The sequence below is a fragment of the Planococcus citri genome, chromosome 3, assembly GCF_950023065.1.
Source record: "Planococcus citri chromosome 3, ihPlaCitr1.1, whole genome shotgun sequence".
NCBI classification, from domain to species: Eukaryota; Metazoa; Arthropoda; class Insecta; order Hemiptera; family Pseudococcidae; genus Planococcus; species Planococcus citri.
Window position 1 is genome coordinate 53825180 of NC_088679.1, and position 23715 is coordinate 53848894.

The following is a 23715-nucleotide window of genomic DNA, read 5'->3' on the forward strand; positions in this document are numbered from 1 at the left end:
AAAAAAAAATTATCCACAGTTCAAAACTTTCTTTGGAGAGAAGACTTCTCTTTTATTTTTGAAGTATGAATTCGTATAAAACTAAAAGTACGAGAAAACTTCAAAAATAAAATTGAAAAATGAGAAAAAATATAAAAAATTAAATATTCATACTCTCAAAAAAATGTAATCGAATGAAATGACACGAAGAATAAAAATTTAATTGAATGACTCGTACTACATAATTTTACATCTACATACATCCATACAAAAAAATTTTTCTTAAAAAGTGTCTGTATCTTCTAAAATATAGGTATGGTTTATGGACCGTTTTCATTATGTCTTAGTAGGTAAATATTAATTTTAAGAAAAAGTACCTACATGAAAAAGGAATGGGCTTTAGAATAGGGTTACCTACCTATACATAGGTATAAAATTGATAAATGAAACTAAATTTAATTAGGTAATTGAAAAAATGAATATATCAGGTAGATAAAAGTGAATTTTAATAAAGAATTTTTTTAAAAATCCGCTTCATTTATCTATCTTTTTACCCTTCAAATTCATCACGACGATTATCATCAACGTCATCATTATTAGGACTAGCACCTGCACTATTACGTAGCTCATATTCAGCACGTACCGAAGCCCCAAGTTCGCGATTATACGATTCCAGCAATACATCAATGTTAGTTTTTGATTTTACAAAGTCAGCTAAATTCGCTTCTTTAACCATGAACTGAGTATTTGAGGATCCTTCGTCTTGTGTTGAAGTCTTAGGGATTTTTAAATCCAGTTCAGTAGTTTCTCTAAATTGTGGTAGATGAAGCGTTTTGCTTACTACTTCATTCAGAAGGCAAGTATACACACAAATGCTGTTTTTCCAGAACAAAATTATTTCTTCGTCTGTACATATCGATTTTAGCTGTTGGCGCACAGCAATTTGAGTTACGATTACTATAGCTTGAGTTTCAGAATAGTCCATGACCACTCTCCATATAGAGTTTGCCGGCCAATCGATGTGAATTCCGGAATATAATGTTAACGATTGATTTTTCTGAAAATTTGCGAACGAAGTTGTCAAAAAAAATGAATATTAATCGTAATTACTAATTAGGTAGATCAAGTTGATTTACCAACCATCAAGCTAAAAAAACGAATATAATTATCAATATTAGTGAGATATTTGAGAATGTCTGTATTTTCAATGGGAATTATGTTGAAAGGAAACAGAGTTGTCAGTTCCCAGTTATACGTTGGCATATCATACGAAGTTACAAATTGATACAGCAGTTTGTTCTGTTTAGAAGGACAGAAAGGAATTGGAAAATTTACCAAAACGTATCTTAAAACTGTTTTAAAAATTATGAGCGAATCTTACTTACGTTCAACTGATTCGATTTCTTTTCGTCTTTATCTAAAAACGAAGAGAATTTCAAATTAGGTTCGTAGTAATCACGAAACCTCACTAGGCTAGGTGATAGTATCTGATGATTTGAGTAAATCATCCCAGTTTTTTCTGAATAGCATATTTGGTATATAGTAATAAATACAATTTCCTAAATAAAATTCAAATTTGCAATGTGATTAGTCGAAAAAAAATTGTAACTTATTCTAAATGTCGATGTACCTACCTCTTTGATTTCGTTCCATGCCTAGAAATAAGTAATTTAATTTTGGTAATAACATCGTTACTTTTCTAACATATGTTGCAGTCATTTAAATTATAGGTATCTTACTGGAAATCCTACTCCATAAATAGAACCTTCTGCTTCGTTCCTTCCACAAGATATAGCAATATTTTGTTCTTTGGATTTTCTAAGTTTTGTAACAGAAGGTTGAACTTTGGTTTGGTGACTGCAATCCAGGATGTGTTCCCTTTTGAAAAAAATTACGTCGTTTTCTTTCCCTTTATTTTTTCTCCATTCTGTTTGAATCGATAATTCGTGATCGAACTCTGCTGGACACATTGCGACGAATTCTTCGTCCTTTTCGTAATAGTAGCTGACTAGACGCTCATTGCTGTCACTTTTGTGAGGTATAGCTAGTCTGAACGATGAATTACTCGTAGGTTCTCTAATCAGAGCGAGTGGTGCGAAATTATGGCTGGCATATGCGAGTAACCGATTTTCTTGTTGTTCTGTTGGTATTGAAATAAGTATATGCATAGGTATAGGTAGGTAAGGTACGTATCAGAAAGAATCGAAATAACAATAAAAAATCGGAGACCTTTATTTTGAGTTGAAAGTAACTCAGAAAAATTTGTAGCTTCTTTGGTGCTCCCGCAGAGTACTTAGTTATGGGTCCTCAAATGGAGGATATTTTCGAAAGAATCGTAGTTCTTCGCTCTAGCTCTTACGTAACCTGTTTTTGGAAAAATTGCTCAGTCTCGAAAGATAATATTCAAGATTCGGAGCTGAAGCGAAAAGACCACCATTTTTAACAAAAATGCTCCCTCTTTTAAGGACTTATATCTTCCCTCCAGGAGTTCCTACGAAGCTAAACTTTTTTTTCTGAGTGACTTTCAACTCAAAATGAAAGCCTCCCACGTACCTTATTCAAAAAAAAAAAAAAAAAAAAAATACCACAAAAAGTTAAGTATTGGGTCACTTTACCTTCTGTAATTTCCACAACAGCAGTTAATAAAAGAGTTGCGAACATGAACTTCACTGAATTCATTTTGAAAAAAAGGCATCCGAGTACAAACATAAGTTTTTTATGGTTTTTCTTCATAAACAGAAGACTGTCTGCGTCTGGTGTCATTAAAATACTAGAACCCTGAAAATGAATATCGTTTCTCCCGTCCTGTTTCCTTTTATTTAAACAGTTGTTGACATCTCCCTGTAATAATTATTTTCGTACAGAAACGATTAATAATGCCAACAGTTTTCCCTGAATAATTTCAATGTAGCTATAAATATACGGTTTTTATGTTTTTTCATTTGCTATTTTAATACCTTCCATACAGCTTTGAAATGCACTAATGTCTTTGATCAATGATGACACATATTTTAATGTGGAAACTTCAAGTCACATTTTGAAAATATTTTTCCAACTTACCTACTCCTACAATGCAAGGTAGCTGAAAAAAAAGGGAGAGGATCGAAAATCTTCTATTTATAAATGAAGTCGTCAAGATGCATTCTGTGCTACCAACAAATTATGAATACCTAATTCAGAAAAGTTCCATTTTTACCAATTAATTAAACGATCCTCCGAAGTACTTATTGAGAAAAGATCTGCATGATGTTTGCAAAATACATATCAGGCATTCACAATGCATTTCAATCAGCCGACCTCGACTCTCCTTCGATTACAACCTTTTAATCACACATGTACAAGCACAAATTTATTTTACTAATTTTTTTTTCCATATATTTAATGCTTAATGACTATATTTTATAAAATTAAATAACACGTAAAACCATAACACAATAAATTCATCTTTTGTCTACATTTTTGAAATCAAATTGCAGTATTTTAGCATTACTCAAATCTGGAGCATGTGGTACTTTCTCATGTAACTCTTTCACTGTGCAGCAGTGCGCGATTTTCCTCTTACTCGGATTATTGTCATCCTGTTTATTGCTATAAACATACCATTTGTATTCGGAACATATCTCTTGCCCTTTATCATTAGGTGGGCAAAGAAAATCCTTTTCTTCTAATGTAGTATATGGATCATTTACAACAATGAAGGCAATAGCTTCGTTTTTCTGCTCGTCATGAACAACTTTCCAAAGGAATAATGGTACAGGCAGTATGTCGGAGTTTTCTCCTCCTAGAAATATTGACTGGCCCTTGTAGGATAGTATTTTGTGTGTTCCTGTGTATATGGTGAACTTTTGATTGGACTGTGAACCAAAAGATAATTTATTTACATTATGTTTATCTATATGCGTAATATGTACAAGAAAAGAATGCATCATAGGTACTTGATTAACGTGTTTTCTAATTTGTGTTTCAATCGATTTCCAAGAACTATTATTCAGATATTGCCACATTGGCACAGCGTTTAGAAAAAGGTATGTCGCATATTTCCAAGGAATGAAGGCCATATCTGCATCAGGAACCAAGTGTCCCTTGGCTAAAAAATCTTTGTTAGCGTACTTACTTTCCTTTGTTCTATTATCAAACATATTGCCAAATAGTTCTTGTACAGATGTCTGCAAAAACAACAAACTTTGATTCGCTCAGTTTCAAAATTTTAGCAAACTATCCACTTTGGTGCATATTTTTTTTTCTTCAAATTTTACTCGAGAATGAAGATTTATCAAAAGCGTTAACAAATGGTGTAAACTAAGTAGGGATGTTTGTATTAATTTAAAATTTTCAAGTTGATTCATGAATGCTTGCAGCTTATTATTTTATCTAACCTGTGTGTATATGTCATCCAGAGATATGGATTTCGTATCAATTGTTTCTTCTGTTCCATCTATGTTACTGACGTCTCGAAAATTTCCTGTAAAACTAGGTTTCTTGCTACCAACAGATCCTCCATGTAAAGTATGAATGGTATATAATGATGCACGTGTTTTAGGATTGTGACAAGTCTTGTACAAAGGATGCCAAGTTTCCACTGTGCGTTGCTATGCGGTTGAATTTGTAAAGATGGAAATTGATAGATTTTATTTTTAAATAAAAAGTGAAAACGCGCAGGTGTTTTTAAGTAATGGATCTCACTCACCTCTTTATCTTGTGATCTGGTTATAAACTTGAAAATCAAACTCATTTTTGAGTCGTATCTGACAAAAACCTGTACAAATTGTCTTAAGTAGTTGAATTTTGTGAGTAGTATTTATATGTAGGGAAGATACATGCTATACAGCTGTACAGAAAACTATACTTTGAATCCAACTTCATATAAAAAGAATTTATCAGCATCATCCGAAGATTCTGACCCACTGCATAATGTTTTCAAAGTTTTTACTATTGGTTCGACTTTTTGATTACAGTGTTCATTTATTAGTTCTTCAGGTTTCGAAGGCATTGTTATATCTTTTTGTTGCGATAATTCAGGGTTAACTTTATCTCTTAAATGCGTTTTAATATTCTTTGGACATGCGTAAATTAGTTTCTTCTTGTTTGGGAAAAATACCCTTACGACTGTACTATCGTCATTATCTGTAACTCGAGGTATTGCCAATTCGTATGAACCAGATTTACCAACTAAGTACAATGGATTGAAATCTGGTGCTTTCTCATCTTGAGGCTGTAATTTTAAAATTTTTCTAGTATTAGATTAGTAATAGGTAAATATCTGTTAATTACATCGCAGAATTCAGATATTTAGAGGCTCTTATCATAAATGAGGATGGAAAAGACTTGAAAGAAAACAAAAGCAGAATTGGCATGACAAAACGAGCGTTCAATAACCTTGGTAGCGTTTTGAAAAGTCAAGGTCTGATTATAAATCTAAGGAAATAAATAATGAGTTGTATAATTTTTTGGAATAAAAGTTCTGTAATCAGGTCCTAATACTTTGGTACTATTAATCGAATGAGGAGGAAAGGGAGAGAGGATTGATATTTGTGTATGTTAGAGGGAGAGGAAGTAAAAAAAGAAATGCGCAAAAACGAAAATAATGAAAAGGTTTACAAGTCTAGGTACCTACCTTTATGTCCACCGATACTTCGCATGATTTAAATGGTAAACAAATATTAAAATAGGAACTTCGAACATTTCTAATTTCCAAAGATAAAAGTAGAAGAACTGACCACTGTAAAATTATCATTATTCCTACACTTTCGAAAAGAAAAAATTCTCACTATCTACTCGTATAATAATGATGCAAAACGTATCTGCTACGTAACGACTTGACAAGTTTGGTTGTCTAAGAACAGATGTTTTAAAGTAAACAGTCGTCGTCATAAAAATCTACCATATTGCAATATTTCATTATTTTCTTTTGAAAACCTGCTGCTCAAGAATGCGTTACAACTTACAATTCAAATTTTAAAGAAAAAAAACGACGAATTTTCATGCGCTTTATTAGAAACTGCTGCGCAAGAGTTACAATTCAAATTTTAAAGAAAAAAATGATGAATTTTCATGTACTATCTTATTGCGTTTTTTTATTTTTACGAGCTTGATTCCATTGATTCCATTGATTCCATTTTTCTTGCACATTATCTCGCACAACTGTTTTAATAGCTGAACGAAATCTGGACAGAGGCGGTTTTTCTACAAAACAGTACAAAAAAGTCGTGAAAATTTGAAGAAATTTGAATTAAAATTGATGTAAATGTAGGTAGGAGCCTACTTGGCAAGGTATAAGTTCCCTGCACTGTTAATGAGGGAACATAGGGAACTGCATCTTGAAAACTTTTGTACGTGCAACAGTACGTATATCCTCTGGAAAAATATTTATTCGATTGGAATGTATCCTGCGACCAGTTATAATCTTTACAGACATCTGGGCATAAAAGTTTGATTCTTGTGAACGGATTATTCGAGGTTATTACGACGATGGCTGTTTGGGTTTTCTCGTGATAAACTACTTTCCAGAATTGTTCCGGTACTCTCAATTTGTTATCTGGATGTAAATAAATTTCATGCTCTATTTGACCAATACGTAACTTCATAACGCCATAGGTGCCCGTAATGATAGTGAATTCGTCTTGTGACTAGAAAATTAGTTATTTTTTTGGTCGTGAAGTTGCCGAAGATGAATGTATTTTGATTTAAATATGTAATGTGTATTCGAAATTACCAATGATGCAGCCTCTCTGACTTTATTTTCTACTTTGAGCCAATTCCCAGCATTTATAGACTGCCATTGAGGAGCTACGTTGATATACATGTAGGTGGCTACTTTCCAGCTCGATAATGCCTCGTCAGCGTCCGGAGTCAAATGCCCTCTTGATAGGTATTTATAGTACAAATCTACGTAACTGCTGACATTTTCTGTTTGGAATATTTTTTTAAATCGTTCGATTTGATTTTTCTAGAACGCAAATAAAATTTGGGTCGATCTATGTTCATTTTTTACTACGTCAGTTAATGTCAAATACCATACCTTCAAATAAAATTCGTTAGGTGAACCTCCATTGTACAGTATTTTCAAGTTACCTTCCATGAATCCCGCTGGCCTTGGTACATTTTTTTGACGAGCATCGACTGATTTTCCTTTAATAGTGTTGGTAGAATATATGGTGTTCATGTTGACAACATCGTGGCAGATTGTCAGCATCTTGAACGTTTTATCCAATGATTCGGCCTAATCAACGAAAAGATGGTGATGAAATTTTAAAAAATATTTGATTGTTTATGTTTTCAATTAGGGGGACTTATATCTACCTACCAGATATTCTATGTTGAAAATAGTGGATTGTGAATTTTCGCCACACGATCGACCAGTGTTTTCTATCAAAGGTGTGATCTCGTCTTTACAAGAGAACTGATCGGTGCCTTTGATTATCTGCCTTCCATCATCAGTTTGTAATTTATTCCGTTTACACGTCGTAACCGCGATATCTTTATTCATTCTGAGCAATTGGTTTCCTTTTCCTGGGCATACTAATATTACTTTATCATCTCCGGTCAAGTTTATTACCGATTCTCCTTTATTTTTTTCGGGAGACACTAACGAATAATCTTTTCCATCAGATACGACCATCAGCGGCTGTTTTACTTTGATAAAATCTGTATCTACTCGTAATGAGCATACTGAAATACACACACGATTTATTATTGATCCCTTGACATATCAAATTTTTATTATAAAGATGGGCTAGAATGTTTTTAAAAAAACTCACCTTCTTCAGTTCTTCCGAAAATACATGCGAAGTTCTGCACAATAATCGCTATCAAAAAACATATTTTATACATTCTATCGCAGCAAACGTGTATGAATCGTAAAAAATGAAAATTTTTTGTGAATTTTCATTTCATTTCCAAGTAGATATTTCAAATCGAACGTAGTTTTTTCGCTTCGTTAGAAGTTTTTATGACAGTTTTTGTTGTCTGTTTCTGTCGAATAAATTTGTTCTGGTTGTTAAAACTCAAACGAGCAATTTGCTCTCGTTTATTTTAAAATTCATAATGCTTGAAGAATTTCATGTGATGTTTTATGATGCATATGAGTATTTTGTTAACATATAGGTGCTGTGTGCAGGTTTATGTGCGAGTTCATTCGGAAAAAATCGATTTTCTTTCTCATTGCAGTGTCAGTTGCATATAAACATAATATGTCATCGTGAAATCATCAAAGCGTTAATATCATTACAGTTGTGTTATATGGCTAGAATTTACTTCGTAGAAGTCTTTTGAAATTTGTTCTAAAATACCGAAAAAAAATTGTTGAATGGGTAGAATGACTTTCATGGGCGTATAGTATAAGCGAAGAATTTTTTGAGGAAGGTCAAAATTTTTTAAAAACAAATGAGTTTTTTGAATTTTGATTGCTGATAAAGTACGAGTAAATGAATATTTGCAATTTTTTTTAAACCAATCAGGTCATCTTGAGTGCAATTTCATACACTCAGAAATGTTCGAAAAAGTATATTTTTCCAAGAGGTTTTCACACTTGTTGAGGAAAAATTTTTTATATTTTTGTCTCGTCATCCGAGGAGGGGGGGGATTTACACATGATAAGTGTAGTCGAATTTTAACAATCATTTGTAAATTGTACAAACAAAATAAACGAATCAATAAAATATATTTGGAAACAAAAAACAAGAAACAAAGTGAACAACGATCGATTATTTACAAAGGAAAGTTTATGGTAGGTAATTTCTACAGGACAAATAATAAAATTTAAGTATTTACACGCGATATCGAGTGCCTTACTCGAGGCAGTCTTGAAAAATGATTACGATCATTTCGTAACAGTCTACTCGTACCATTTTTTGCTTCATCACTGCTGCTGGTGTGATTAGGCTGCAGTGATTTTAAAGAATCTTCGTAGCTTCCACTGAAATCATAATTACACCAGTAGTAAGTTTGAGAGTTTTATAAAGATTTTTTTTGTAAATTTATTTATAATAAATACCAAGCTCATTCATGGTAACAGTTCGTTTCATTTTCAAAAATATCAAGTAGACTTTCTGCCTACAAAGCCAAAGGTAGGCAAATTATCGAACCATAAGCGCTTACCCATTCTTCAGGTACTCTTAATTTAATTTCATCTGAACCATAATACTACACTTATTTAAACCAAAAGCATTGTTCAAATGGTATTTACCTACTTGCTACTGTTCCCCGATGAAAATACTGCCCCATGTCTACACTGGCATCTGGCACTGACACGTCTATTATGCGCTTCAATTCCAGAATCTCGACCACTGGAATGTAACGAAACCATAGATGCTCCCAGCATCCCCAAACTATGCGATCTCATCAGCGACTGCTGTGGACATTTACTGTCGTGGTTACGAGTACACGATGGATTATGTCGATAGCTCATCCTGCGTCGATGGCATTCTGTATCTGTATAGCTATCTGTAGAGTCTTCGATAAATGAAAGTGGATTGAATAAAGACCGAGGACGGCACGCTGACAACTGAGTCATACTTTTGGTACCCGTGTATAAACTGAATGGCAAATCAGCTGGGTCCAAGTTGGAAAACAAATTTGTTGTTTTTTTGTACTTTGATCTATTTAAAAAAATATAAATTAAATTTGAAAGTGATTGATGAAAAAAATACTACAATTTATCAGATTTTTTCTGTAGATTTTTACTTTTTTCGATTGAAACATGCTACGCAGATTGCTGCTGTAAATGCGCCCAAAAATATTACACAGCCTAATATGATTGTCATGGCTTCGATACCAGAAAGTATTGTTTTTTCACTTCGTTGTGATCGGATTTCATTTTCAGTCGTTGAAGTTAAAGACAATACTTTTATCGGTTCCAGGGCTGATTTTACTTCTAATTCTTTATCTTTAAGGGATCTGCGAATAATTTTGAATTGATGAAATCAAAAAATAAAATAGATAGGTAAATTACTTAATATACTTCATTGAGGCATGTATACTTACTGGCTGACTATTTCGTTATCTATAATAGAATTCATCAAAGTATCTACAGCGTATAAATATAAATCAGTCCTGTAAATAGAAACAATATTTAAACCATTATGAAGGGGAAAAAGATTCATTTGTTGATTAGGCTCAAAATAAATAAATTATAATGGTCACTTACGCAATGACGTTCTGTGATTCTTTGTCATAATGTGGTTCTATTTTTCTAACTTTTATATCTAAGCCACTGATTCCAGATAAAATACTGCAATTGTGATAATATTTGATTAAATTTTTGAAAAAAAAATCATTTTTGATTTTCAGGTGTAAAATAATTATTAACTGGTAGATTATGTTGACAAATATCATAAATTACTCACTGAGTGACATTTTGTATTTTATTTTCTACTTCTTCAGGTTTCTTATCTACTGTCATGATAATTTTATCTAAATCGCTAATAATAAACACCTACAAAAATACATTCCATTTTGTAATTAGTTCCCATTTATCATGATCACGATTATGCAAAGGTAGAAAGATACGAGAAAACTTACGAAAACATTAGAAATAGCCGATTTCCCGTCTTCTCCACCTGCTCTATCGGTTGCTTTCACATCGAATCCGAAAACGTGACCTAAATTATATAGAAAACTAGTGGCAGTTTTTATCTGACCAGAAATAGGATCGATGATGAATTTATGCGTATCATCGTCGCTTCTGCTCAATATTTGGTATCTGATGTCAGCGTTTAAACCAATATCGTCATCTGTGGCCTGTAAAATAATTAAATTTTCAAAATTATTGCGAATAAATCAAAAATCTGGAGAACTGTAAAATATGTAACGATTGATTTACTTGAATTTTGGTGACTGGGTGGCCATAAGGAACGCCATTTGGAATAGCAGCCACTATAGGACGTCCGTTGGTCTTGAATTTTGGTGAATTATCATTTTCATCCAAAACATGAACAATTAATTTAACTTCATTTGGTGCTAAAAATTGAAAAAAATTATTCTTCAGTACACGAGGTTTGAAAAATAATGCAAAACATATAATTTTTAAACAATCGGTACCCTGTGATGGGTGTTTAGAGCCTTTCAATGGCAAATACAACTATTACTGATTTTGTGTACGAATATTTGCCTAACTTGTAAGCTGCAGGAATTATGTTATATTTACCTAAATCCACAAATGCATCCGATTGCATGGGATAAATCATTTGTACACTTTTGCCCTTTTTCGACAAACGATCGACGCGAATCTTAGCTTTTAAGGTTGGAGTTAATTCTCGATCAGGGCTTTTAATCAAATGTACACTTCCGTTGACGGTATTGACACTAAAATAAGAGCTATGCTCATCAGGTATGAGTCCGAATCGCAAGCTTCCAAATCTTTTATTACTGTATTCGGCGCTAACGTTCAAAGCTAAAAGATTTATTGGTATGGCACAATTTTCTTCAACCTGCAATAATTATACCAGGATTAACGACGAAATTTAAAAGAAATGTTATATTGTATAAGTAGGTAGGAATTGATCAAATGATATCGAAATACGTACCTCCATTTCATAATACCTATGAGCAAATATTGGACTAGATAATTCTTCGACGGGTTCTTGGACATCTACGACATCAACAATGACTAGAGCCGTAGACGTTAAACTAGGTTTACCCAAATCGGAAGCTAAAACGGTGATGTTATGGACCGGTTCTTCTTCGTAATCCAACGAATTCAACGTTGTAATTACACCTTCTTTGGAATCAATAGTGAATAATTCTCTTTGGTTGCGTTTTCTTGGTATGTGGAATAAAACCAATCCGTTTCCATTGGCTTGTAAATCTGAATCGTTGGCGTAGACTCGAGCTATAGGTACACCAGATCCGTTGTTTTCCAGAACCGAAGCGTAATAGACTGGTATTAGGAAATCTTTTCTGGCGAGTACTTTTTTAACGAACATTTTATCGTCAAAGTCTCCGCTTTGGACCTGAAATAAAATGTTAGAATTACCAAATTGAGATTGAAGCTACCTATTAAAAGATTCAAGGACCGGAAGAGATTATTAGTGGGTACCTAATTTCAATTTTTCAGACACTGAGTAACTGAGGAATTTATAATCCACTTTAATATTCAAAAATGACCTAAATCTTATAAAGATGAAATGACACTTACTTGAATAATTTTATCATAATTGTAAAACACAGGATAATTATCATTCAAATCGGAAATCCTGACATCAACGTCGACCGTCGTACGATGAGGCTTTTCACCTCTATCTTCGGCAACGATTCTAAACGTATAAAATTCTTGAAATTCCCTATCCAATTCACCATCCACCATAAGAGACCCATCTGATAACATCTTGAACGGAAAATCAGAACTAGTGTCCCTTTTTTGCACAATGGAATAACTGATATTGCCATTGATACCGAAATCATCATCGGTAGCTTGAATTTGACCAAGAGTATGCTCGTGATATACGCCTTCGGGTATTGAAAAATCATACCAGGCTTTTTCGAAATGAGGAGCGTGATTATTAACATCTTTTATGTGAATTTTAATCGAGGTTCGTCCTTCCAGCCCTCCTTTATCTGTGGCACTAATATTCAAAATGAAATCTGTTTCAGGAGGAAGGACACTGGCCACGCTGACTTCGCCACTAATGGGATGAATGGTGAAATGAGGAGTCGTGTATGCTTTGGACACGGTTCCTGATTCTGGAATATACGTTTCGCTGAGAATTCGATATGAGACGGCTGCGTTGTTATCGATGTCTTCGTCGGCAGCTCGCAGACGAATGATGGATATTCCGATGGCAGTGGTTTCAGGTACGATTACGATAGGTAGATCTTTTGGTGAATGGGAATCTGTGTGGTTTTTAGAGGATCCGCGATGTTTGTTGCGTGACGATGGCGATATATCGATACCTTCTCTGTGATGGATGACCATTTGAACGAATCTAGGAGTGTGATCGTTGATGTCGTCGATTCGAATGGTGAGTTTTGCTTCGCTACTGAGATTACCTGTGGGTGAAAATACAATTTTATTGGATGTAAAATATTATCAGAAAAAAGATCAGGATTTGGAATGGAATATTTTAAGCTGAAATTGAGTTACGATGAAATGATATTACGTTACCTCTATCTTTGGCGATTAGTCTCAGATTGTAGGTGTCCTTAGTTTCACGATCTAACATGGTACCATCTCGAACTGTTATTTTATGAGTTTTTTGATCGATCATGAATGCCTCGCTTCCGTTTCCTTTGACTGCGACAATAAAGATAGCATTAGGACCGGCATCTGCGTCAGTGATTTTTAATGGGACCTCTAGCTGGACTTCTGTTCCTGGTGAAGCATTCTCTTCTACTCGGCCTTCATACCATTGACGTTCGAATACGGGTGGATTATCATTTTCATCTTCAACTGTGATGTTTACCTGAAAATAAATGTAGAATCGTGTTCAATTCAAATACATATCAAGAAAATATCTAACTTATCATCAGTTTTTTTTGAAAAATATTTCGATACCTATATCTAGTTGAAAAACACAATTTTTCAATGCCTAGACGAGTCCTTTTTCATTTTTTTTAAATAATTATTTTTTGATGAAACATTAAGAGCATAGCAAAAATTCGTGGTCCAACGACCTCAAAAGAATTGAAATTTTTAAGATTGATCTCCCGAGCAAAAGCTCACAGTTGAAAGGATTGAAAAAAAATCAAATGTTTCAATTTTTACTCATTATACCTACTTTGTGTTTATTGTATTTAATTTTTTAATTTTTTGGTTTCAAGTGGTCTTTTGATGTTTTTAGTACGTCTATATGATCACGTTTGAATTATTAGAAAAGCTCAAAGTTCATTTCTATCAAGTTCAGGAGTTCTCAAAATGATAGTTTGTTCTCTCCTTACGATGGTATATAGTCATGAATTTTGAACAACCAATTTACATTTCGTGATTTCGAGCATCAAAAGAATTATCTGAATCAAAAAAAGAATTGAAACATATTTTTTTTAAAACGTAGGTAACTTGAGAAAAATTTTTCAAAAATTTTCAAGCTTTTTAAATGTTGAGGTTTTGTTGAAAGAGGGAGTAGGTATTAACCTAAACAGGGGTGCTGTGTAGATTAATTTTCGAAGAGTAACTCGTCAAATGGATTTTGGGGGGGAAGTAGAAAATGTTTCCCTTCCACCCTAAAAATCGGAAAATTTTTCTTCCCCCCCCCCCCAAAAAAATCAATCTTGTCTCTCACATTTCAAAAATAGCTATAATTACACGTTATTTTTCTAAAAATTTCGCCCTCGCTTTACTCGGATGAACCATTGATTTTCACTCTTTGAAATATAAATATTCAAAACCTACATCATCAGGAATGGTGAATGGTAATATTTTGCACCTCATATTGTTACTGGGCTAGATCATTCTCCCTTTCTTTTCTCTGGCCAAAGTTTGAGGGTAGAAAAATCGACTCCTCACATCAAAAATAATACTGTTTTACTTCTCAGGAATTTGAATTTTTGAAAGCCTTTTCCCTCGCTTCGCCCAGACTTTTACTCCTATTTTTAAAAATAATACGTAGATACCTATATTACGTATGATGTACGTGATTTTTGAAAAATTTTGAAGATACGAAAACAACTTTTTGAATAAAAAATGACTTTGTTAAATTCTGCTACTCATATCTTTGAACATTTCCTAGAATGGAAAAATGAACCCAAGAAATTTTAAAAACATATCTACTCCATTAACGAAAAATTTCAGTTACACTTAAATACCTTAATTATTTAACATTTTTGTTTCCAACTTCTGTTTTAAAAAAATGGTTCGAACAATCTCTGGCCAATTAGTTGCCTAGTTGGAAACATTTTTGTTGAGTGATGGGGGGGGGGGTTAAATTTTACAGTGAATAGGGGGGAACTTGACAAATGCTTAGGGGGATCACAGCACCCCTGAACCTAAAAACTCGAAATTTTTCTCACATCTTGTTGAAATCATTTGGCAATAAGGTTTTGCTAGGCTTCATCAAATTCTTGAAAAAAATTGAAAAAGACCCTAGCTAGTCCAATTTTTGACTTGTTGAATTTGGAAAAAAAAGTGAAATGGTTTGTACTATCGGTCTTAAATTTTTTCTGAGTCGTCGTCTCTTGGTCTTCATTCAACGGATTGCAACAGCTAGCAGATAATTATTGAAAACGCCTTTTGAATAAAATTTTGAACTGTCAAAAAAAGGGACGTTCATCGGAGAATTTGTGCATTTTTGAATAGTGCAACTTCGTCTGAGGCTTCGGGATCGCTCAAAAAAAGTGTTCTAAAAATCAATATCAAATGGGAAACAATTTTTCAGAATTTTTGGTTTGAAAGTGAATAATTTTGCTATGATTATACAGCAACCAGAACTACTTAAATGTGAAGTAATTTGCCTATCTCAAAAGTTGAAGGAGAAAAGTTATGGGATATTTGACGTTATGTAGTTTTTCAATATTGTTGTAGCCCAAAAGGCATATACTAAAATGAGTTCTTTTCAATTTTAGTCTACCATTTTCCTCTAATTTGAAATTTCCAAGTCAATTAAGTTCTGAACTTTTTGTGAGAAAGAAGCTCCGCAAATTTTCATAATTGGATATGAGTTATTTTTGTGAGTTGAATGAAGTGAAGATATCTGAAAATTTATCTGCAAACTTTGTAAAAAGTGGTAGAAAAAGTAATGAAAAAGTAGCTAATAATTTTTTGAGTATAAGATTTCATTTTTGATTTTTTTTTTCAAATAACGAATAATAAATTTTCAAAAATTTAATGAAATTCAAAAAATTAATCTAAACTGTAAATAGTCAAGTTTTGGTATATTATATTTGCTTTTTCTATCCATTGACGTGTTGTTTGATTAAAGCTGAGACAGCAGTTCAAAAAGTTCACTTATTAGTCCCGGCCTTTTCTTGAATTTATTCAAGGAAAAAACATATGTCTCGTTCATAAAAAATTATACTTTCTTCAAAGCATAATTTTTGAAAAGTCAGGGGAACTAGGTACATTCCTACTTTGAATTTACTCAGAAAAAAAATCAAATTTTTCTCTAAACGCCTCAAAGTACAACATTATGCAATTCAGTTTACATACATCTTACATCAAATGAGAGAAACATCAATATTATACTCACGTGGAATAAACTTCTGATCACTCGTTTCCCCGATTCGGCGATAATTGTCAATTGATAATTAGATCTTTCTTCTCTGTCTAGTGGTTGTTGAGTGTAAATTGTTCCATCTTGAGATATAGCGAATTTATTCTGAACTTCGAGTTGATTTACAATAACGAACTTTTGATTTCTCTGTCCCATAACTGAGTCGAAATGGTTTTGAATACGACGCCCGTTATTCTTTTTTATCAACTGACCTACCATCGCGCCAGCTTGATTTTCTCGAACACGAAATACAAACATGACTGGTTCGTTATTCCTACAAACGCACGCAAAGGTCATAAATTTCACGCAATCTTCATCTATACTAACTCGATTTTCATTGAGTGAAGATACGTATACTACGAGTATATAGGTAGCAATATACCTGTTGACTGCAGAAGCATCGGATTCCACCACGTGTACTGTTACATTGGCACTCAATGATAATGATTTATCATTTGTGGCCACTGCTTCGAAATTATACACTGTTCGGTCGAATTTATTCATTTCGTCTACGACACTGATTGTGCCTGATCTTTCTTCAACAGCAAAAGGAACTGAAACAGAACAATGGATTATTTTCCAGGTTCCAGTTTTCCTTCACCCTCGGTATTAATGGACTGAAAAGCTTCATGTGTACCTCCTTCGTGATACCCGTGCAATAGATCATAAAGAACTTTCTCTTTTTCAATGTTTCCTTCGACTCGAATTTGCCCAATACTCGTTCCAACAGGAGCATCATTACCGACCCAAAATTCATAAGGAGCTCCGATAAATTCAGGGTGATGGTTTTCGTCTGAAAAATTTTTTCAAATATTAATTTTTATCCGGTTCTGCAGATTCGTTTGTATAGATTGAGTTTGAATGCTTACCAGATGATATTACATGAATGGTAACCACAGCTAGGGAAAATCTACGTTCTGTTGGATTTATGGGTTGGTCGGCTGCTTCTATGAATAACGTGTGTTTCCCCTTTAGTAAAGGATTATTGGCTATTTTTATAGTTCCTTGGAGAGGATCGACAGCGAAAAAGTTATCATTGACGAGAGTGGCGTTTACGCCTTTCTGTATTGTGTACATGACTTGTCCATTGCGACCTAAATCTGGATCTTTTGCTTCAACCTAGATAATGATTTATTAGATCTATGAATCGATTTTTCTTTGAAATAGGATGGTAAATTTTGAAAAAACAAGTAGCCCTTTATCTCTCAGTTCTCTCAAAATTTTCAATATCATTAGTTGGACTTACTTTTCCGATTATCTGACCAATCGAGGCATCTTGAGAAACACTAAAATCGTATATATTGCTTGGTAGGAACATTGGGTTATTGTCATTAGCATCGAGCAAAGTTACTTCGACCGTAGTATACGGATCACTGAAAATAGGAATTATGTTGTTGAAATAACGTTTAACCTGTAATTAATGCTCGGAAACCACGTGCATGGCAATTTACCTTATTTCGGACACGGTATCAAGTACAGAGCGTACTTTTTCTTTAGCGTATACTCTCATAGAAAGGCTAGACCTTTGTTCTCTGTCTAATTTAGCTTGATTACGTACTGAAAGCCAGCCGCTCTTGGCATCGATATTAAATGCTTGACTCGGATCGACCAAATGGTACACGAAATCACTATTATCACCCTAATGCGAAAAACAAGATCAAGTTTAAGTACCTACGTACAAAATACCCAAAGTACCTACAAGATGAGTAGGTATTTGAAAATAATACGCAGTTCCCATATTCACGAGTATGCGGATAATTACTTGGTCTTGGTCCGTAGCGACAACTTGTAAAACACTGAAACCGTTAGGTAAGTTTTCTACTATGCTGATGTTGTAAATATCTACTTCAAACTGCGGTAAATTGTCGTTTATGTCTAATAATTCAATTTCCACTTTTGCGGTATCGTATTTCAGAGGGTTATCAGTCTGAGTAGCTTGAATCTGAAATACACGCGGTATGAATTAAGTTGGCCTATAGTAGAATCGATTCGCAAGCACAACGCATTAAGTTTATAGTTGCGAGTGTTTTACCAGAAGGTAATTCTTACTCTCGCCTCGGATTCAGATGGTTACCTGCAGCGTGAAAATACTCGAAGGTTGAGCTTCTAAGTCTAATTCTCGTTCTAGGAATATTGTACCGTTATCGGGATCTATGGCGAAAAGATTTTTATCGTTGCCGGCTGAAATGTCGTATCGTACTGATGAATTTATACTGATGTCCTGATCTAGTGCTTGAATAGGTGGGTTGAATTTCAACTCTTGGTGGATTCTGCGATTCTGTGATAAAAACAGAAGTCATAGTGGTGGGTTAATGAAACGGTAGGCTTATCGTAAAGAAAATCATACAAGAATTCAAATTAGTATAAGCTGTAAACTAATGTGAACTGGTCTAAAAAAAAAGTTTTTTTCCCAGTTTAAGACATTTTTTCAGGCACTCGCGTGCTTTAGAAAAAAGAAATTTCGCGGATCAAAAAATTCAATTCCGAAGTTTAAAAAATCCTATATGGGGGGGGGGGGTGATTAAAACTGTTTGTGATGCAATTTGAAATGCTAAAATCTTGACGCATGTTGAAACTTCTACACTTTTTCTTGTTACTTATGGAAAAATTTCCCAATTTGAAAGCATTTATTGATTTTAAAAAGTTACCTACACTTTTTAAACTGATTTTTTTCTAATCGTTTTTTCTCAAAAGAAATTTTTTAAAGGTCGACATTGTGGTGGTTTGGGAGGTCTTTACTTTGAGGGAGACCTCCGCAAGACCAGCGTGCATATAGTAAGCCCAGGGAACCTAAACTTGCCCGATATCCTTGCGAAAGATATCAAATTGCAGTGATGTTGAGACACCTCATAAATGATCATAAGACCGCTAAATGTTCGTAATGTTTTATTCACTTCTCTGGTATAACACACGCGAAGAATTATAATAAAACACACTACACATTATTGAATAAAATACACTTGTAGTATCGACTACAAGCGGAAGCTCTGAACTTGCTACCTTACGCTAGCACCAGTGAAAATATACCTAACGAGCTTTCAAAGCTCGAAGCTCGGAGTGGCGCATCTCGAACTACTTTGACAGAGTGCACTACTCGTAAGCAGTGCTGCCACTCCGACAGGAACACAACTTCCCTCTAGGTGGAAGCTGCGGGCGCATCCCCTACCGGTACATATGCCCCGCTTCCATTGAAACAGCGTGGACATCGGAGATGCTGGTACATTGAAGCCAAAAATTGGCCAATCGGACAACGGACGGTAGGGCCCCTCTGCCCCGCTTCTATGAACCCGCAGCTTCCAAGATGTTGAATAGCTAGGTTCTTCGGCATCCATCCATGACTTCCAACAAGTCGAATTTTCAATTTTTTTAAACATCTCTGCTGTTTTTTCACGGCACTAGCAACTTAAAATTACCTTAGATGCAAACAATTTGTCATATAAATATTAAAACAGGTTACATCTTAGTCGCTAAAGTGCTACAAAATTCACAAACACAAAATATTTACATAAAAAGCAGAGAAATGTACAAATTCAAAATAGATAAAAAATGAATCAAAATCTACAATTGTGCAAAAAACACGCGCTGAGCTGCGTATCAACTGGTTCGATGTAAGGCCAAAACTGCGCCAAAAGCTTTGCCAACACGAGATCGATGAACTCTTCTGCTGGAGCAATTAACAGGTACTTTTTTAATTAATTACGCGTTCCGAATCGTATTTCTTGATGTTAAACTAAACAGGGACTTTCTTCTCTTTCTACAGCAACTTTCCCGGATTCAATCAGCATCGAAATAAGCTCACTGGAGCCAAACGGGGATGACTGTTTTCACCAAGGGCAAACGATCCAAAGTTCATTGGTAATTCCAATTGATCAGAGATGCCGGAAAAATACTCCGATAACCGGAAAAGCATCAGAGAAATTATAGGTACGTTGAATCTTGGTTACGATTCATTTTATTTTCTCTAACATGTTGGCGATATTTTTCAACCTCTCTGTTATCAGCAAGCTGACATTTTTCCAAATTGGAAGTTTTCGGAGCTGGAACCGGAATCCTTTTTTATCATCTCTGCTGCAGTAAGTACCCTATTTACACATCTCTATTTACGCGTACAAAGTGATCTTGTTAGCTTTAGATCGCGTCGCGTTTGTTTTCTCTCGTGTTGTGTTGATTCAGTGCCGCGTTATCGTCACAGACAGCTAGTCGCTCGTTGCTATGTCCACACACAGCTGGGAATATTGGGCTATTCCCACGGACAGCTAGGAACATCGCGCTCTATTCACTGACAGCTGGCCAGTTGCGACTTTTCCAAGTTCAAAAATTGCGATTTTCTCTCATTTTTTCGCAATTGAAAACCTTCTTGCGCCTTTCTTGACCTGTGATCGAACCTGGATTTTGAACATCTCTATTTTTTGTGAAAAATTACTCGTTCAAAATTCCCCAACACATGCTCACGCGATTTTTCAACTTCTCTGGGAAAGAAAAAAATTTACAATTATTTACAAAAAATTCTAAACCTATGTGAACTAATAGTTACGATTAGTCAAAATAAATTAAATTAAAACTAGTCATAAATTAAACAAGACTAAATTTTATCCGAAGTGCAACTTTGAAAAAAGAAAAAAAATTCTAATAACAAAATGAATAACAACGCTTAAATTAGCACTAATTCCCAAACTATCGCGAAAAATACACAGTACTACTTAATCTGAGCACATCAAATCAACGAATGAAAGCTCTAATGCTACAGTTGTGTATCGGAAATTCCATAACAATAGATGAGTTTTTCAAAATGGCGATTTTAAAGATAAACTTTCACATAGCTAAAATTATCTTACTTTTAATCTCATCAAAAATGTTGCACTCGGAGATGAAAGTATATTAATGCTACATGTATGCTAAAAGTAGTTGGCCTTGAACGCAACAAAAGCTCATTTCTCACTTAGTTTGGCCTTGGGTTGATACTTTGTGAAGACTTTCACAAAATACGCACGTTCGAAACTTTCCAACATCTCTAAGTGAATAAAATTCAAGGTCTTTTTTCGCTTCTTTTTGTTACGAGGATTATCGCGGCCATCCGGTGCATTTTTATCTCGCAAGTTCGAGCTTTCAACGTTGGTAGGTACCTGCTTCGTTCTCGAACGCGTTTCATATCTCTCCCGCGCCGCTTCCCTCTTCTCTTTGTACTCCTCTTCGTCCGGAAACGTTTGTTTGAGACAATCTTCGAGCTTTTTCTCTAGGAGGGGGGGAAGCTTTTTTCGTAATCTCTTTTTTATCTGGCGGAACTCTGCATCGTGTTTTGTAACATCTCTTTTAGGTCTCTCTGCTTCGCAATTTTGGCGAATTTTTTCCAGGGTTTTTTCAGGCTGCTTTCGCGAACCTCTTGGTAAATATTCCGGATCTCTAGGGTCATCGACCTCCTCCTCATCAGTATTTTCTTCTTCCATTTCAGCACTCTGATTTGTGGTTTTTTTCTTCGAAAAATCTCTGATTTTTTCCACCAAATCTCTGTTGTCGAATTTTGATCTCTGCTTTAGGTCATTTTTGAGCTCTTCCAACTGGTTTTTATTGAGGTATGACGTCATTTGGCGAGTGTTAACGATCTGCTCGTCGGTAGGGTCAGCTACATTTTTGACCATGTAACAATTGCTACCTACATGCTGTTCGACTGTATATGGACCATAGCGTTTTTGAAATAGCTTTTTTGAAAGTCCTTTTTCATATGAAGACAAACGATGAGAAGTTAACATGACCAATTCACCATTTTCGAAAATGGTAGGGGGCCCATGTAATTTATTGAAAGCGACCTCATTATTTATTCTCTGCTGCATTCTTTTTTCGCGAATGAAATTCACTAAAGCCTGCTGCTGGGTCATATTTTCAATATTCTCATCAACCACTTCTTGGGTATATACAGCCTTTCTGGCCAATTTGTCAGCTACGAAATTATTATGATCGTATTTTCTCGCCCTTACATGTCTCAATTCGAACTCCTTGAATTTTTTAGAGAGTTCAATGACCTGCTGGAATGCTGCTTTGTGATGAACTGGTTTTTTGTTGGTATTTTTCCAGTTATTTTCTACCCATCTCTTTGAATTGTGATTTACCGCAGTGACCAAGTAGTTAGAATCCGAAAATACTTTGAGCTTCTCTATCTGGTTATTTAGGGCAATTTCCATCGCTTTTATCAACGCAATGATTTCTGCCAAATTATTCGAATTTTTGTATTCTGGGTGCACAACTCTTTCCGAAACATTGAAGTCTCCACTAGGTGTCCAACTGATTCCAATACCCGCTATTGCTTCATCTGTGCCATTTTGAGAACAAGCTCCATCCACAGCTACCCAGACAAATCCTTTCTTGTCAACAATGAGCTTTTTTGGATCCATTTTGAGTTTTAGAGCTTCTTCTGACATTATAGATGGAACATTATTGGCACGTTGCTCTTCTCGTAATTTACTCAATTCAAATTTGGCATTTATTCCAGTGTTGGGCACTGGCAAGTCTTGAGCCAAGTTATCATGGATTCCCCAAACTTCGTTTGGCTTCACTCCGAATTCGGTAGGTGTGTTATTTATTTCATTTTCCACCTGTTTGGCATATTTGTGCCATCCATGATGAGTATAATCGAAGTCCTCAGCTGATTGGTTGATTTTTACTCTCAGCCTGTCGCCAATTATTCTCATTGTTCTTTCCACTAAGCTTGATTGTGGATTGTACTTGGTGGTGTGGCCAATTTTTACACCATAGGATTTGAGCAAATCATTCCAGGTATCACTCACAAACTGAGTACCATTGTCAGTGATCACTTTGCGCACCTTGTGCCCCAGTTTCTTTATCTCTTCGAGTATCTCTTTCATCGCTTTTGAGACCTCTTCTTTGGTTGCCACAATCAGGGTTTTGAGCCACACTTTGGCAGTAAATACACATTTTACTACTAGCATGTATTTTGGGTCCTTGGCTTTGTTGGCGATTTGGCCAATTAAATCAGCTGACAAGACATCTGCTATGCCATAAGACTCAATTTGAGCATACTCTAGCTTCTTTTTCTGCCCAAAGTTCTTATTGTGCTTGCAATCGAGGCATTTGCTTGTGGCCAATTTGGCAGATTTTGGCACATTTGGCGAATAATACATGCGTCGAAATATCGAGTCAATTTTGGCAGCTCCCACATGACCATACTCTTCATGTAAGTACATTATGGTATCTTTGTACAATTCATCAGGCATGCATGGCACTTTAGATCCATCTTCTCTGATTCGATAGAGTATTTTGACACCTTCTTCTTCTTCCAAAATGACATATTTTTTCTCGAGCTGTTTCTTCGCTTTTCTCTGCTTGGAAGTCATGTCAATCTCGTCCGCTTGAAGTCTCCGAATGACTTTTGACCAATTTTCATCTCTGTTTTGGTACAAGTCCAGCCTCTTAAGACAATCAATCAACTGCTCCTTGACCAAATCTTTGTAAACAACGCCAAGTGGCACCATATGAGTCCAATTCGTGCTGTATAGGGTCAATTCAGGTGCTTGTCTATCCCACCATTTTCCAACTCTTTTTGGCAGGTCATAAACAAGGTCGTGGCAGTTAAAATGCGTTATCC

At 34.9% G+C, this 23715-nt stretch overlaps 4 protein-coding genes and 1 long non-coding RNA gene across 6 annotated transcripts in view; 1 reads left to right on the plus strand and 4 right to left on the minus strand.

Annotated features, from left to right (window-relative positions):
* The window catches only part of LOC135840559 (uncharacterized), a 120440-nt gene extending 107790 nt beyond the window's left edge, over nt 1–12650 (plus strand). The window contains exon 4 of the long non-coding RNA XR_010557758.1: nt 12568–12650. This is a non-coding gene — a long non-coding RNA (uncharacterized LOC135840559). The remainder of the gene's footprint in view (nt 1–12567) is intronic.
* On the minus strand, nt 530–2742 carry LOC135838761 (uncharacterized). Its single transcript, XM_065354518.1, has 6 exons — nt 2595–2742; nt 1719–2119; nt 1614–1634; nt 1365–1538; nt 1120–1278; nt 530–1036 (listed from the first exon to the last, which is right to left on the minus strand). The coding sequence occupies exons 1-6, from the start codon at nt 2740–2742 to the stop codon at nt 530–532; spliced, it is 1410 nt and encodes a 469-aa protein (XP_065210590.1).
* Nucleotides 3329–5807, minus strand: LOC135840541 (uncharacterized). Its single transcript, XM_065357142.1, has 6 exons — nt 5594–5807; nt 4826–5191; nt 4667–4735; nt 4356–4568; nt 3915–4145; nt 3329–3833 (listed from the first exon to the last, which is right to left on the minus strand). The coding sequence occupies exons 1-6, from the start codon at nt 5711–5713 to the stop codon at nt 3420–3422; spliced, it is 1413 nt and encodes a 470-aa protein (XP_065213214.1). The 5' UTR covers nt 5714–5807; the 3' UTR covers nt 3329–3419.
* Nucleotides 5953–7922, minus strand: LOC135840542 (uncharacterized). The gene is made up of 6 exons (XM_065357143.1): nt 7737–7922; nt 7283–7647; nt 6998–7198; nt 6692–6925; nt 6242–6605; nt 5953–6162 (listed from the first exon to the last, which is right to left on the minus strand). Exons 1-6 carry the CDS (start codon nt 7807–7809, stop codon nt 6041–6043), a joined length of 1359 nt encoding a protein of 452 aa, XP_065213215.1. The 5' UTR covers nt 7810–7922; the 3' UTR covers nt 5953–6040.
* Nucleotides 8620–23715, minus strand: part of Cad89D (cadherin-89D) — a 58087-nt gene continuing 42991 nt past the window's right edge. The window contains exons 8-27 of one of the 2 annotated variants that reach the window (XM_065357157.1): nt 18193–18396; nt 17881–18060; nt 17570–17757; nt 17365–17491; nt 16988–17237; nt 16756–16911; nt 16501–16672; nt 16095–16392; nt 13079–13376; nt 12113–12963; nt 11502–11927; nt 11123–11405; nt 10799–10935; nt 10498–10716; nt 10323–10411; nt 10124–10207; nt 9961–10029; nt 9661–9873; nt 9168–9575; nt 8620–8893 (exon numbers count right to left, since the gene is read on the minus strand). In XM_065357157.1, coding sequence (XP_065213229.1) covers nt 8737–8893; nt 9168–9575; nt 9661–9873; nt 9961–10029; nt 10124–10207; nt 10323–10411; nt 10498–10716; nt 10799–10935; nt 11123–11405; nt 11502–11927; nt 12113–12963; nt 13079–13376; nt 16095–16392; nt 16501–16672; nt 16756–16911; nt 16988–17237; nt 17365–17491; nt 17570–17757; nt 17881–18060; nt 18193–18396 — 4809 coding nt within the window. In that variant the 3' untranslated portion in view covers nt 8620–8736. Of the gene's footprint in view, nt 8894–9163; nt 9576–9660; nt 9874–9960; nt 10030–10123; nt 10208–10322; nt 10412–10497; nt 10717–10798; nt 10936–11122; nt 11406–11501; nt 11928–12112; nt 12964–13078; nt 13377–16094; nt 16393–16500; nt 16673–16755; nt 16912–16987; nt 17238–17364; nt 17492–17569; nt 17758–17880; nt 18061–18192; nt 18397–23715 lie in introns of both variants that reach the window. The other variant, XM_065357158.1, reaches the window with a different exon arrangement.

Coding starts and splice junctions, on each gene's coding strand:
- LOC135838761 (XM_065354518.1), bottom strand. CDS start 2,742: ATGACACCAGACGCAGACAGTCTTCTGTTTATGAAGAAAAACCATAAA. Junction 1,635..1,718: donor TTTATGGAGTAGGATTTCCA/GTAAGATACCTA, acceptor ACTTATTTCTAG/GCATGGAACGAAATCAAAGA. Junction 1,279..1,364: donor AGAAATCGAATCAGTTGAAC/GTAAGTAAGATT, acceptor CCTTCTAAACAG/AACAAACTGCTGTATCAATT.
- LOC135840541 (XM_065357142.1), bottom strand. CDS start 5,713: ATGATAATTTTACAGTGGTCAGTTCTTCTACTTTTATCTTTGGAAATT. Junction 4,569..4,666: donor CCAGATCACAAGATAAAGAG/GTGAGTGAGATC, acceptor TCAACCGCATAG/CAACGCACAGTGGAAACTTG. Junction 3,834..3,914: donor TTAGAAAACACGTTAATCAA/GTACCTATGATG, acceptor TTTGGTTCACAG/TCCAATCAAAAGTTCACCAT.
- LOC135840542 (XM_065357143.1), bottom strand. CDS start 7,809: ATGTATAAAATATGTTTTTTGATAGCGATTATTGTGCAGAACTTCGCA. Junction 7,648..7,736: donor TTTCGGAAGAACTGAAGAAG/GTGAGTTTTTTT, acceptor TGTGTATTTCAG/TATGCTCATTACGAGTAGAT. Junction 6,163..6,241: donor GGGAACTTATACCTTGCCAA/GTAGGCTCCTAC, acceptor ACTGTTTTGTAG/AAAAACCGCCTCTGTCCAGA.